The sequence below is a fragment of the Siphateles boraxobius genome, unplaced genomic scaffold, assembly GCF_051911475.1.
Source record: "Siphateles boraxobius isolate OS27281-9 unplaced genomic scaffold, OSU_SipBor_1 174, whole genome shotgun sequence".
Classification (NCBI taxonomy): domain Eukaryota; kingdom Metazoa; phylum Chordata; class Actinopteri; order Cypriniformes; family Leuciscidae; genus Siphateles; species Siphateles boraxobius.
In genome coordinates, this window is record NW_027508782.1 from 115,399 (window position 1) to 131,576 (window position 16,178).

At 41.7% G+C, this 16,178-nt stretch overlaps 2 protein-coding genes across 2 annotated transcripts in view; both read right to left on the reverse strand.

Moving 5' to 3' along the window:
• The window catches only part of LOC143740587 (apolipoprotein L6-like), a 37,350-nt gene extending 28,865 nt beyond the window's left edge, over positions 1-8,485 (reverse strand). Inside the window, exons 1-2 of the mRNA XM_077232554.1 lie at positions 8,451-8,485; positions 7,642-7,701 (exon numbers count right to left, since the gene is read on the reverse strand). Of these exons, the coding sequence (XP_077088669.1) occupies positions 7,642-7,701; positions 8,451-8,459 (69 nt within the window). The 5' untranslated portion in view covers positions 8,460-8,485. The remainder of the gene's footprint in view (positions 1-7,641; positions 7,702-8,450) is intronic.
• Positions 1-16,178, reverse strand: part of LOC143740588 (apolipoprotein L3-like) — a 130,680-nt gene that overhangs the window by 27,777 nt on the left and 86,725 nt on the right. The window lies entirely within an intron of this gene.

The window sequence follows — 16,178 nt, forward strand, 5'->3', positions numbered from 1 at the left end:
GATGTCCGGTTGTCCTGCAGTGTTTGCTGTCTCTAGAGAGAGAGAGAAAAGGAAAGACCATGTTATTTTAAATGGAAAAAATCATGCAATCATCCTATAGGCAGTAACTCAGTTCATTACAGTACAATGATGAAGTTTACAGTTCTTTTCCATTCAGGGGAGCATAATATCATAAATATTGAACCATCTGAAAGAAGACGCTTGACAGTGTCCCAGCGTCAGAATGTATAACTAAATTATGAGAATGTGAAAAGCGGTAGGCTATATAAATAGCTTTGACTTAACTTTTATATATTTTGGTTATCACATTGTGCCATTCATATTTACAGCTTACATTTTAAACAATTTTATCATGCAAAGTGCTAAAAGTTAAAATCAAAGACAAAGTAAAGGAAGAATTAAAAAGTAGCCTACCGAAATTTAAAAAGTAAGTAACTGAAGAGGAATAAAATACAGATTAAATAATTAAATAGGCCTATGCACATATAACCATGTTTGACTCAAATAATCTAAATAAGATTTAAAACTGAATAAAAACCAAAACATTTATTTTAAAAGTCCTTTATGGAAACCCCGCAGCGGCCAACTACAGTAAAATGTGCTTGGATGGGGGGGAAATATATATATATATTTCTGAAACATATATGATGCCAAAAACATTTGATATAGAACATATAACAATGTGTAAGAGCAACAAAGCATGCTAGAGGGTAAGCTAAACAGCAATAGTACGTTTAAAACACTAATGAATTATACCGTCTTTTCCTTATGTATAAACAATCTTTTTAAATAAAACACCGTAGCATAAATGAATATTAGAGACAATACTCACTTTTAGACATGTCTTTTGATGACGTGGTAAGAGGAGTGAGGGTGCAAAAGTTTTTGGTCCAGAAATGATTTGTCTTGGCTGTTTATAAAGAAGAGGCTGGGCAAAATACTCTTGGAAAACGTCAGAGCTGCGTGTCCATAATGTTCTTTCAGTAGGGAATGGAGTCCTCTCACAGCCGTAGCCATGAGGTCATCGTTAACATTTTTTATCACCTCTTGTTTTTTCAGGTTACACATGGCAATAAATTACTGTAGCCGCTTAAGGACTAAGCTGTAAGCCTCCAAAATGGAGGAGGTCAAAGGGCATGCCTCCTACTATATAGATAACCGATAGTATATTCTCAGTAAAGGGGTTCAGCCTGTATGTTTCCACACTGATTAAAGGATAGTTCGGGAGATACAAGAAAAGTAAAAAATGATATACACCTTATACGTGCAATAGATCATAGCTACCGTAGAAAAAGTAAGATCATGCTTTGAAATAAGATGAGTAAAATTAAATATGCTGTGTGATGGACCAAAAAAGGTACATCGCGTCTCTGAAAATGTACGGTGGTTTTCTAAATGATACAACGTAATCTAAATAAGAGCAATGTAGAGTCCTGGGATTTCTTAAAAACAAAAACAACAACTACAAAAACAAAAAAACATTGTGACAAACTTTGACAACATATTTCATGCGGCATGGACAAAAATACTGTTTGAAATAATTTGTATAATATCTAAGATACCAAAGTACAGTTTTTGCTTTATTTTTTGAACAGACGCTTTAGTAAAAATAATACCTTAGGTTAAATTTATGTAAAATCATTTATATCATACAGAAGTCTTCTAAGAAGATAAATAGAAGATACGACTTTAAAAAAACGTTAAAGCTTTGATTTAAACAGTCTTTTAATTTTAAAAGATCTAATTTAAACTTTTAATATTTCAAATGAATTTAGTATGAATAAAACTCTGGAAAGCAGACTAACTTTACATATGCTATGACATTGGCACATCCCAGAGGCTCATCTGTCCTGTAACTCCTCTCGTCTCTGTGAGGGGGTCATGCATTCATTTCACCCTGTAGTTTATCACTGAAGGAATAAAAAAGGAATACAATTTTGTTTATGATTTTGGACTGTTTTTATCATTGCATAAAGAACTACATCTTCAGCACTGTGGAAATGTAAGGTATTTTTATATTTATATACTTTTGTATTTATATATAAATTAATTTAGCTAAAACTATGTTTAAATTGTTTGAATTCATTTTAGTAACATACTTGTTAATATTCATTGAGTTATATACTTTATTTATAATCATTTAATTTAAAAATAGAGATTGGTTAATTTTATGGAGCCGGGTTAGTGTGTGTGTGTGTGTGTGTGTGTGAGTAAAACAGTATGTAAAAAACAATGTAAAGATACAATTTTCTGTGATGGTCGTGTTTAGGTGTACGGGATAGAATATGCTGTTACAGTACAAAAATCATTATGGCTATGACTATATTAATAAACATTATACTTTAGAGCACCATTAAACAAAATCATAACAGTAATCTTCTAAAAGATAAATAGAAGATACGACTGTATTACAACGTTTTATTAAGACTTTAAATAATTAATTGAATTGAATATAAATTATCTTTTATTTTTAAACTTTTAAGATTAACTTTTAAGATTAACACTAACAAAACATCCTCAACGTCTCATACTGCTGCTGGCCTGACACACACACACACACACACACACACACACACACACACACACACACACACACACACACACACACACACACACACACACACACACACACACACACACACACACACACACACACACACACACATTCCTCCACCACTCTGAATCACAGTGTCAAAATGCTGGTGTGGGAGAAAAACACTCAGGGGATATTTTGTATCAAAACTTTACACTTATTGCATCTTTGTAAATACATTCATACGTTATATTGACAATGATGTGTTGAGATTTACTTCTTCACCTCTCTAAAATGTAAGATGATTTTATTTTTGTTTTTAAAAGATTTTTTATAATCATTTATATACTTTTTAAAGAACAGAATGTATTTCAACTCTACTTAGGGTGAAGATAATATATTTGTAAATGACTAAATGTAAATGTTATAACCGTTTCATATATACGTGTAAAGAACAGAACGTTTTCAACTTTAGTTAGTGTGAAAATATTATATTTGTAAATGACTAAATGTAAATTTTATAAATATTTCATTCATATACTTTTAAATGAACAATGTTGTTCAACTTTAGTTACTGGGAGATATTTTCTCACTTTCACCCCCCAGCAGGGGGTGCAGGAATAGGGTGGTGTCTCACTCACAGACGGACGCACACACTTAGCGCGGAGACCATTGCTGTCATGCGCTGGTGTTTGAGAGACTGAGGGGAGGGAGGGTGTCATGAAACACACACGCACACACACACACACACACACACACACACACACACACACACACACACACACACACACACACACACACACACACACACACACACACACACACACACACACACACACACACACACACACACACACACACACACACACACACACACATTCCTCCACCACTCTGAATCACAGAGTGTTTAAAAACTTTAAACTTATTTAATCTGAAATGACTGCTTCAGTAGTTTTTTAGTAAGATATTTATTTTTGTTTTGAAAAGATTTTTTATAATCATTTATATACTTTTTAAAGAACAGAATGTGTTTCAACTTTAGTTACTGGGAGATATTTTCTCACTATACCCATTTATATAGCGTGCTCAGGAATGCCAGGATATCCGGTGTCACACAGACACACATTTAACTCAAAGACTGTCAAAATGCAAGGGGTGTGAGAGGGAATCACTCGGGGAACTTTTCAACTTTTCAACTTTAACCCAATTCTCTGAAACAGTAAGATGATTTTATTTTTGTAAACCCATTCATAACCTGTATGTATCTCTAAAACATGGAGGATGATTTTTATTTTGAAAAAAAATATTTTCTATACTTTTAAAGAATAGAATGTGTTTCAACTTTAGTGTAAGATATTTGTGAATGACTAAATGTACATTTCATTTATATACTTTTAAAGAACAGTATGATTTTTCAACTTTAGTTAGTATGAAAAATATTATATTTCTAAATGTAGGCTACATGTTTTTCAACTTTAGTGTAAGGTATTTGGCATTATTAGAAAAAATATATTTTTCTCACTATACCCATTTATATAGCATACCCAGGAATGCCAGGATATCATGTGTCACACAGACACACATTTAGCTCAAAGACTGTCAAAATGCAAGGAGTGTGAGAGAAACGCACATGGGGGCTTTTTTCACCATAGTGAAACGGTGAGATGATTTTATTTTTTAAATACTTGGATCAGTAAGATATTTATTTTAAAGGAATGAATGTTTTTCAAATCTACTTTAGTGTAAGGTATTTGTAAATGACTAAATGTACATTTCATTTATATACTTTTAAAGAACAGAATGTGTTTCAACTTTAGTTACTGGAAGATATTTTCTCACTATCCCCATTTATATTGCGTGCTCAGGAATGCCAGGATATCGGATGACACGCACACACTCACAGACAGACGCACACACACACACAGTGCGGAGACTGTCAACTTTAATCCAATTCTTCACCATAGTGAAACGGTAAGATGATTTTACTTTTGTAATTCTATTCTAATCTATATGCAACATTAGAAAAATTATTTTCTCACCCCGACACGGAGGGGATTTCCCCCGGGGTCAATAGGTCAAAATCAATGGGGCAAAGACAACTGGCAAAGACAACTGGCAACTTCATATATCATACAAAAGTCAATAGGGCAAAGACAACTGTCAACTTGATCGATCGATAGGTCAAAGGTTAATCCCTACATTAAAGGACCTCCGGAACATCCTCCGGAATGTACTGTCAACTTGATCGATCGATAGGTCAAAGGTTAATCCCTAAATTAAGCGACCTCCGGAACAACCCCTCCGGAAGGTCAAAGGTTAATCCCTACATCAAAGGACCTCCGGAACATCCTCCGGAAGGTCAAAGGTTAGCCCCGCCCACCTGTCAATCATAGGGTCATAAATCATTTTGACATAAGCCGAATCGTAATACTACTTATGTCTGAAATCCTGGCCCACTTTTGACCTGAAATTCACCGTCTGACAAAATCATTCCACATCTAACCTGTGATAAATATAAATGATAATATAAAATATGTGTAAATTCATAAGTCGACAGCATTGCTGAGTATTTTCTCCTTAAAACTGCAGATCCGGGCCACATCTGATGGGCCCGGGGCAACATCGGACTCCTTACATTCAAATGCAAATTGTGAAAAATGTAGATTCTGTAATTATCTTTAAATGGTTTAGACTATTAACATACAGATGTAATTTACTGTATAAACAATTGGTTTGTCTAATCCAAACCGTCTCTGAGTAACAGAGCCAAATGCAAAAAGTGTTGCAACTGCTCCCGCTCTCCCCTACATCAATGTTCAAAAGCAATAATGAAAACAATCAATGTGTCTGAACTGTTGTGATTTTTACATCTCTTTCTTAACTCATTAGAATGTTGAATGTTTTACACAAAACTAGATGCAAAATATCTTGCAAAGTTGCATTCTTTCCGTATCGCATAGCATACACATTTTAAAAGGTATGCATAGTTGGAATACCATATGTTCAAAAGTTTGGGTACAGTAAGCTTTTAGAAAAAAATATTGATCTAAAGTGACAGTAAATACATTTATGTTACAAATGATTATTTCAAATAAATGCTGCTCTTCAGAACTTCCTATTCATCGAAGAATCCTGAGAAATAAAATGTATGACGGTTTCCACAGAAATCTGAAACTGTTTTCAACACTGATAATAATCATAAATGTTTCTTGAGCATCAAATCATCATATTATAGTGATTTCTGAAGGATCATGTGACACTGAAGACTGGAGTAATGATGCAGAAAATTCAGCTTTATCACAGGAATAAATAACACTTTACTATTATTCATATAGAAAACAGTTATTGTAATATTGTTTCACAATATTACTGATTTCACTGTATTTTTTATTAAATAAATCCAGCCTTTGAGAGCATACTATTTTTCAATGCAAACACGCGCTAGTTTTACCGCCGCGCTCGAGTTTTTTGCAGCGTCTCGTGATTTGACGTTTTAAAAATGCGGCACTCAAGTCAAAATGCTAAAACTTTTTAAAGTCCCCCTGTGGTGAAAATCACGTTTTTAATGTTGTTTATATGTCTATGTGGTGTTTTTAATATGCTTTCAGACAAACCATGTGTAAATTCACAAGTCGACAGCATTGCTGAGTATTTTCTCCTTAAAACTGCAGATCCGGGCCACATCTGATGTGGATTAAACTTGTACCAGATGTTAAGTCAAACTCTCCCGCCAGATTTAAAATGAACCGTGAGGATTGGCCACCCTGGGTCACATGACCATAAACGATAAAATTATGCTGTGTTCATGCCATTTCGTGATTACCGTAATTTTTCAACTAAAAACTTAAAACTTTTTAATGCGTTTTGGCCGTTCGTTTACACGACAACAGTGTTTTGGGTGCCTGAAAACGCAAAGTTTTGAAAACGGGTTTCAAAGTGCAAGTTTTTAAAAACAGTCTCCGTGTAAACAGCAAAAAACGTGAATTTGTGAAGACGATGACGTCATGCACATGCGTATTACACGTTCAGTCTATAGTGTTTCATCGCCATCTAGTGGCCTGGCAGCAGAATACAGCGTTTTTAGTCGTTCGCGCGGATCTGTGTGAATGGGGATCGTTTCGACAATGGTGTCGTCTGTACGCGGAAAACTCAAAGGAAAAACGTCTGCGCTTTAAGTGTATCGTTGTCGTGTAAACGTACCCTAAGCTCTCCAAAAATTCCACAAATTGTAGTTACGAGTTCTACGAGGACATTAACGCTTTTTACGAGAAGCTGGAATCTAATCATGGTAATATGTTATGGCGTGAAATGACGTTCCCTTTCAAGGGCTCAAAAAATCGCACATACAGTGTCAACCTTGATTAAATACGACTGATCCACCCAATCAAGTCCTTTATTTGAAAAGTATGTGTGTTGGAACAGAGTTTTGCTGCGTTCCAGTACAAAATTGTCATTCTCTTTACTCCCTAACTTCCCTCCGTCTCGTTCACTCGGATGTGCGTCATTGCTTACGTTGCACGAGTGCCCGCTACTGGTGGAAACTGCAATGGGCTGAACTGGAACGTCCTAAGCCCTTGATCACTTGGAATCAGCTATGGAGTTGATTTATTATTATAAATAAAAAAATTCCCTTTTTTATTGCAGCATCCAAATGTAGTTGTGTTTGGGTTGTTTTAAATTAAAAAATCATAATTAATATATCATATAGTTGTTTGTGGTGGTGGTGATTAGACAAGACCTGCGGTGACGTCACAATCGTGTTGCATTAGAGTAGACTCGCTCCCTGGGTAAAAATCGAGGGAACGAGGGTCTGTCCACATAAACTTCCCTCGTCCTCTTCACGAAGTGGACCGCACTTCAAAATGGCGGCAGGGATTCCCCCGAGGGGAAGTGCTTAGGGAAGTTTGCAAGTGCGTGTCTAAAAGTGGTCTGGAACGCAGCCAAAGACAGCCGTGTTTACAGGAATCCACTGGTCTGACTGTTTCAGCTGGTCCTGATCAATCATCAGTCTGTCACTGCAGAAAGCCTTTCACTTTTTTAACACACAATCAAATGCTTGAATTTTCATAAATATCCTGATAATGAATAAAGATTAGAGATTCTCTCACCTGCCAGGGCTCTGGAGCACCTTGACTCCATTGAGGTGCTGGTTGAGGAAAAGCAAAAGGCTGTAAAACAGATCAGAAATCATTCAAAACCACTGAAGATCCTGAACTTCAGGCTCTCGGTCAAAGACACACTGAGCCCGATCAACTAAAGCCCAGATTAGCATGAAAAAACACTGATCAAAGCTTCTAATGGCCAATGTTTCTAGTGTCTGTAGTTCACAAGTGTGTTTCTGTTTGGAGTTTTCTTCTCTTTTAGATTTCAATATTAAGTATTTCAGTGAAAATGTGATTCATATCAATGGCAATTTGCAAAGTTATCGTATATGTACTTATGATATAATTTATATTTCTATATATTATTATGATTTTATATGTATAGAAATATATAAATGATGTAATAAACAACATGACGTTCAAATATCATCACTCTTAGAAGAAAGTGTTCTTTTTAGGGGATCCTGTCATTGGGATAATTTTAAGGATTTAGTTTTACTCACTTTTAATTTTAATAACATTTTATTAGTTTAACATCTCGTAAACATACTTCATCACTTTTCTTATCACAAAAATATAAATTATTATTAGTATTATGCAATCATTAAAGACATTTCTCCTTGAATAGAACTTTTTTTTTGGCATTATGAACTATAAAATTGATTTAGGAACGCAAGTGTTCCATATAGAAGCCCATTAAACCTTTTCTTTTCTACGAGTCATAACACAAACATCAATGTCAGTGGAAACACGTGTTTAAATTGTATGAAATACACAGAGATTTTTAGGTTTAGAGTACGAGTTGAATCACTTACGTTTGCCATGTTCTGTAGATGTGTAATACTCGAGCTCTTGTGTCTCAGTGCGTGAGAGACCAGCTCTTATACAGAAATCTCAGTCATAAGTCATGCAGAATATGTGCTTATCCTTTCTCAGTTCAAAATACTTTCACTTACAACAGAAACAAGCATTTACCAACATTATCTTCCAAAAATGTCAATTTTTGTCTCTATAGCTCAAGGGCGTAGGTTGACATTCCCAGAAGCTGAGGAATCAGGAAATTAATAGGATTAATAGGATAATATTAAGGTTTTTAGTCTATATTGACCTTAACAATACGTTAATGAATTCTGTAATGTTATGGTAACTATTAAAGACAAGAAGGGAGTTTAACAGAGACTTAACTTTACTCTTTTCATAGTGCAATGCAATAGTGCAATACGGTCTTGTTCCTTGCTTTTTGAAGAAGCCAAACACATGTCTGCATCTGTCATTAAAGGGATAGTTCACTAGTGAGGACTGGAGTGGTTTAATGGCATGAGAATGAAAGATTTTATTTTATAAGATGATGAACTGATAGTTTCTCAGAATTTTCTCCAAGTCAAAATGATAAAACTTTTTATATGTCTATGTGGTGTTTTTAATACGCTTTAAGCCAAATCATGTGTTAATTCATAAGTCGACAGCATTGCTGAGTATTTTCTCATTAAAACTGCAGTGAACCAAAGACAGTCTCAAAAACACGGTTTGAAATCGCTGGTGTTTCTGACGTCACAAACTACCTTGTAACCAATCAGATCAACGTGTGATCGTCAACGAGTGGATCTCTGAGGTGGAGGCGGGGCTCATTTGCATATTCATAGAACCATGTACCGTATTTTCCGCACTATAAGGCGCACTTAAAAGCCTTATAATCCGGAGCGCCTTATATATGGATCAATTGGTTAATTGGATCAATTGGTTAATAACGCTCTGCGTTATTAAATTCGCCCGCGAACTCGCGCTCGTGTCCATCTTATGCCCGCTCTGTCACACGGCCAGTTCAACCTCGTATAAATCAGGTTATGCCCGCTCACGAGCGCTCACTAATACTACAGACATACGAACAGACACGGTCCCCAGCGCTGCTCACGCGTCACATAATGTTCATAAAGCGTTCCCCGTTCAGTAACCAGGTCGTCTCATTCAAAACAGCCAGTTGTTGCAGTCAGCGAGCCGCCGCACATGAATACTCATATGAGTCAGGCTAAGTTGCGTGCCCGCAGCGCGCTCACGCTTACTAATAAACGCTTATTCTAACTAACCCACTGAGGTCACGTGGACTACTTTGATGATGTCTTTATTTCCTTTCTGGACAAGGACAGTATACCGTACATAGATTTTCAATGGAGGGACAGAAAACTCTCGGACTAAATCTAAAATATCTTAAACTGTGTTCTGAAGATGAACGGAGGTCTTACGGGCTTGGAACGACATGAGGGTGAGTCATTAATGACATCATTTTCATTTTTGGGTGAACTAACCCTTTAAGGCATGAACATTTTTTTAAGGAAAATAGAGGAGCTTTAAGGGATAAAATTAATGACTACAGGAGGACTTAAAAAAACGCATCTCTATAACATTATTTTATATAACGCCTGTATAACGCCTCGCCTCCGGCGCCATGCACTTAGTTATCCAACCTTATTTGATTAAAATTATATAAAATTATACAGCGTTTTACGTTGGAATAAGCCTCACGCTTTCTCGGACAACTAATTTGATTAGCGCAGTATATTTTCAGCTGTCTGGGCTGACATAAAATAAACAGCTCAAACATCCCCTCAACTTAAATTATTAACAAAAGCAAAGAAGAAAACGTGTCTGACTGACACTGAACCGAACATAAATACAATGATGGGCTCTGCGTCCGTGGACAGCTGATCTCACCGGGCGGCGGGCGTAGATTTCACCTGAGTCCGTTTTAGAAATCCACCCTTCTGTGTTTGAGTGCCGAGAATGCCCTGATAAGTTCATCTTTGTCCAGCGATTTTGTCATCTCGCCAAAGAAAGAGGTCACTTTTGGTAGACTGAATAAAGCGTTTCTTTTATTGTCCAATATCTTTTTCGTTTTTCAGCACCACTGGCATATGTAGGCTACGTTTCATTTTCCTCTTAAAATTATTTTCCTGCTCAAAATAACATTTTAACTTAACGGCAAAGAAGGCAAATTTATAAACAAACAAACTACCGGAATTATGCTTCAGATCACTTAAGCCGTTCTCGGGGAGGTAAACGTCGCCATGGTAACCGCGAGTTCGACCAATCAGAGACCTCATTGTTATGCTTAGGTTTGTGGGTAGTGTAGTATTTCCATAGACAGTAAAAGAGTATTTCTCCAGAAGATCGCAAATAAAACACGTTTTTCTTAAAACAATGTTGATTTCATACTGACTTGTGGTTTTTATTGGAGCAGAAACGTCCCGGGTTACGTATGTAACCCTAGTTCCCCGAAGGGACGGACGCTGCGTGTAATCGCAGTGGGAACGCCCCCCAGCGTAGCGCGTCTGAAGCATGAATGAAATCAGTCAATGGAGCGTCACAGCGGGTGACGTCACCGACCAGGAAGCTATAAATATCCCCTGAATACACAAGCCACCAGCTTCTAATGTTACTGAAGCAAGCGATCCAAGGGGATGCCGAGAGTATGGCAGGACACGCAGCGTCCGTCCCTTCGGGGAACTAGGGTTACATACGTAACCCGGGACGTTCCCCTTCAGGGACTACCGCTGCGTGTAATCGCAGTGGGAACGCAATACCCACATCCTCATACGACCAAATCCCCGTCGTGTGTCATAAGGAGACACAAGCCGACGAGAGAACCTGAGCCCCGGGAGTGGAGCTAAGGTCAAGGGAATAAAATCTGACGAAAGTGTGCGGTGAGGACCAGTCTGCCGCATCACAAACGTCCTGAAGAGAAGCTCCTGAAAGAAGAGCTGTAGAAGCAGCCATACTCCGGGTGGAATGAGCCCTTACAGCCAAAGGTGAAGGCTGATGGGCCGAACCGTAAGCAAGCGAGATGGCCTCGACCACCCACTTGCTCATCCTTTGCTTAGATGCTGGACACCCCTTCTTAGGTGACCCAAAACAGACAAACAATTGTTCTGATTTCCTCGACAGGGCAGCTCTGTGGACATACGCATCTAAAGCCCTAACAGGACACAGCAAATTAAGTTTCTCCTGGTCTGACGTCAAAAAAGGCGGAGGACAGAAAGCCTGCAGAACTATAGGTCTAACCGAAGTGGTTGGTACCTTAGGAACATACCCTGGTCTCGGACAGAGAAAAGCTTTTACCATACCAGGAGCAAATTCCAGGCACGAGGGAGCCACCGAAAGTGCTTGAATATCTCCAATTCTTTTTAGAGACGAGATAGCAAGAAGAAGGATAGTCTTTAGTGTAAGGAACTTTTCCGAAACTTCCTCGATGGGCTCGAAAGGAGCTAGGGAGAGACCTTCCAAGACGATGGCCAGATCCCAAGCTGGTACCCTCGTGCGGACTGCAGGCCTCAGCCTCAAGGTGCCACGAAGGAAGCGAGATACAAGTGGGTGTCTCCCGAGAGAACCTCCACTCGAAGGGTCGTGGTAAGCAGCTAAGGCCGCCACATACACCTTCAGTGTGGAGTGAGATAACCCTGTGGAGAGCCGGTCCTGCAGGAAATCCAGCACTGTACCAACCGGGCAGTTAACTGGGTCCTGCTGGCGCTCTCCACACCAAGAGGTGAAAAGTTTCCACCTCGCGGCATATAACTTCCTTGTGGCGGGAGCTCTGGATTGGAGGATGGTCTCAACGACCTCAGTCGAGAGACCAGAATCTATGAGCTGGGCCCCCTCAGAGGCCAAGCCCACAGCCTCCATAGTTCTGGGCGGGGGTGAAAGATCGACCCACTCGCCTGAGAGAGTAGATCTCTCCTGATCGGTATCTCTAGGGGAGAGCCGTCGAGGAGAGACACTAGGTCCGCAAACCATACTCGGGCCGGCCAGAACGGGGCTATTAGCAGAAGACTGAGCCCATCCCGGCGAACCCCCTCCAGAACTCCCGGGAGCAGAGCGATCGGGGGAAAAGCGTACAGACGTGACCTCGGCCACGGATGTACCATCGCGTCCAACCCCAGTGGGGCTGGCAGGCTGAGAGAGAACCACAGTGGACAATGTGATGTCTCTCTGGAAGCAAATAGATCTACCTCGGCACTACCGAAATGTTCCCATAGGAGCTCCACCACCTCGGGGTGAAGACTCCATTCCCCGGGCCTCGGCCCCTGCCTCGACAGGATGTCTGCCCCCTGATTTAAGTACCCTGGGAGATAAATAGCTCTCAAAGAAAGAATTCTCCCCTGGGACCATAGGAGAATCTGACGTGCCAGTTTGTAAAGTGGGCGAGAACGCAGACCCCCCTGATGGTTGATATAAGAGACCACCGATGTGTTGTCTGTTCGAACAAGAACATGGTGGCCCCTTAGGTCTGGGAGGAAGTGTTTCAGAGCCTGAAACACTGCCAACATCTCTAGACAATTTATGTGCCATAGACGGTGATGGTCCCCCCACAGACCCCGAGCTGGGCGACCACTCATGATCGCCCCCCACCCCGTGAGAGAGGCATCTGTCGTTAGCATAACGCGACGACAAGGAGCTCCCAACACCGGGCCTTGGGAAAGAAACCGAGGATCTTTCCACATAACCAGGGCGCGAAGACATCGTCGCGAACTCATGATCATGCAAAACGGATTTCCCCTCGGGGAGAATCCCCTGGTTCTGAGCCACCACTGTAACGGTCTCATGTGCAGGAGGCCAAAAGGTATCACGTTGGACGCAGCTGCCATGAGACCTAACAGTCTCTGGAACTGTTTTACAGTGGACGACTGGCCTAGCTTGACCTGATCTACTGCGGCGAGAATCGAAGCAACACGAGCAGGTGACAACTGTGCCTGCATCGTCGTCGAATCCCACACTACACCGAGAAAAGTGGTTCTCTGTAATGGAGAAAGAACACTCTTCTTGGCGTTGAGCCTCAACCCCAACCTCTTGATGTGAGCAAGAACGACATCTCGGTGCCGAACCGCCTGCTGTTCTGATTGAGCTAGAATTAACCAATCGTCTATATAGTTCAGAATACGAATGCCCTGCAGCCTCAGCGGGGCTATAGCTGCATCCATACACTTCGTGAACGTGCGGGGTGACAGTGCTAGGCCAAACGGAAGAACCCGATATTGGTACGCTTCGCCCCCAAAAGCGAACCTCAGGAACTTCCTGTGTTGAGGGAGGATGGATACATGGAAGTAGGCGTCCTTTAGGTCTATCGTGACAAACCAGTCCTCGGATCTGATTTGTGACACGATCTGTTTGAGAGTGAGCATCTTGAATTTGAGCTTCCCTACAGTGCGATTTAAGAGACGCAGATCTAGAATGGGACGCAGCCCTCCATCTTTTTTCGGAACGATGAAGTACCGGCTGTAGTATCCTAACTCCCCGCTGGGCGGAGGAACCCGTTCTATAGCCCCTTTGTGCAGCAGAGTTTCTACCTCCTGTTCTAATACCAGAGCCTGCTCGGGGCCCACCACCGTGGGCAGAACCCCTCTGAACCGAGGTGGACGCGTTCTGAACTGAATAGCGTACCCGTTCTTTATAATATTCAGGACCCACTGAGAAACATTGGGAAGCATTTCCCATTCCGCCAGGAACTCTACTAAGGGAACCAGCCTCTCGAGGCTGGCCTCTGGATGAACATCCCGAGTGACAGACACAGCGCCCTGTAACATACTGGCAGGAAACAGCTGGTCTGAGCACTCCACAACCCTCCTCGGAGGGCGCGAGCGTCCCTCGGGAAATCGCTCGCCGAGTCTCTCTACGCCCTGTATAGGCAGGGTTAGTAGAACAGACCCCTGAGGGCATCGAGAAAGACAGGGTGCCGTGTTTTTGAGCGGCGAACTCAAGTCTTTCCCGATGGGGACCACCCTCAGAGTCCTGACGTTCAGCCCGTCAGGACTTTTTCGACGCGGCCTTCCTGGCGACAATGACCGACCTCAGATCAGTCCTGCCCCGAGAAGGCCGCGCCGGAGAGCGCCCCGCCTCGTCCCTCCAGTTTGTCTGCGGGGGGGCACGAGACGCGACACTCCGCTTCTGCTGTGCTCTTTTAGAAGACGAACTCGACGGCTGGGACTGCCCTCGCTCAGCAGCCCCAGTGACGCGCACTTTGAGAGGGATAAACTTATGAAAAGCAGCCGCCTGTTTTTTCTCTTCCTGGAACCTCTCAGTGACAGAGTGAAGAGCGTCACCGAAGAGGCCCGCAGGCGAAACAGGAGCATTTAATAAGAGAGATTTATCTTTTTCTTTCATAGAGGTTTGACTCAACCATAAATGCCTTTCTGTGGCCACCATGGCTGCCATAGACCGGCCAACAGATTTAGCTGTTTCCCTGGTGGCCCGGAGAGTGAGATCAGCAGTCTGCCTGAGCTCATTGATCATATCTGCCGAAATTTCTCCCCCCTCACACACATCTTTGAGCAGGTCAGCCTGATAAGCCTGCATAATGGCCATTGTATGCAAACATGCAGCCGCCTGCCCAGCCGCCGAGTAAGCCTTCCCCACCAGCACAGAAGTATTTTTCAGTGGTCTAGAAGGAAGAGCCAGTGCTTTAAGCCAAGATGCCGAGGCAGGAGAGAGATAGCTCGCGAGCGTCTCCTCCGCCTTCGGCATCGTCACATATCCAGCAGACTTTGCACCAAAAATATTACCATAAGCATTGGATTGATTGGTATATATTCTGCTCGAAACCGGTCTAACCCAGGTCTTTGAAACCTCAGCATGAAGGTCTGGGAAGAATGGTAAGCACCGGCGAGAAGGCTGAGGACGTGCAGAGAGAAATCTATCATCTAGTTTGCTTTTATTTCTAGATTCTTGTTTATCAGTTGGCCATTCAATACTGAGTTTTTCAACAGCCCGAGATAACACATCCATTAAACCTTCTTCAGCAGTATAATGAAGTGAGCTAGTTTCCTCTGATGCCAAACTTTCGACATCCAGATCCTCAGAACTGGATAATCTAAGTTCCACATCATCGCGTGCCTCCACCCGGGCAGAAGTAACCGCCGCAGCGCGTGCTTCCAGAGCCGGGTGAGAGGCACTGGATCCCGCCGGAGAAAGCTGAGATAGGGCGGGGCCCGTCTCAGCGTCGCCGGTGAGATCCATCTGCGAACCCCAAGTCAAGCGGCGCCGCTCTGCCTCAACAGAAGCGGGACCCGAGCCCTGGGGAGCTCGCAACAAACCACTCTCCTCAAAGAGCGATCGCCGCGAGCGCAGAGTTCTCAAAGGAAAACGCTCGCAATGCTCACAATCGACTCCCTCGAGAGCCGACTGGGCATGCTGAACTCCCAAACAAGCTACACATAACTCGTGAGAATCCCTACCCGTGATGTAACGTGTACAGGGGGGAACACACTTTCTATACTGCTCGCTCATTTTGTTTTTTTTATATATATATATATATATATATAGTGAAAACTCCTGACAAATCAGACAAACACAATCGAAAGATATCAGACACACACAGAGCGCTGCTGAAGTAACAGAAGCTGGTGGCTTGTGTATTCAGGGGATATTTATAGCTTCCTGGTCGGTGACGTCACCCGCTGTGACGCTCCATTGACTGATTTCATTCATGCTTCAGACGCGCTACGCTGGGGGGCGTTCCCACTGCGATTACACGCAGCGGTAGTCCCTGAAGGGGAACT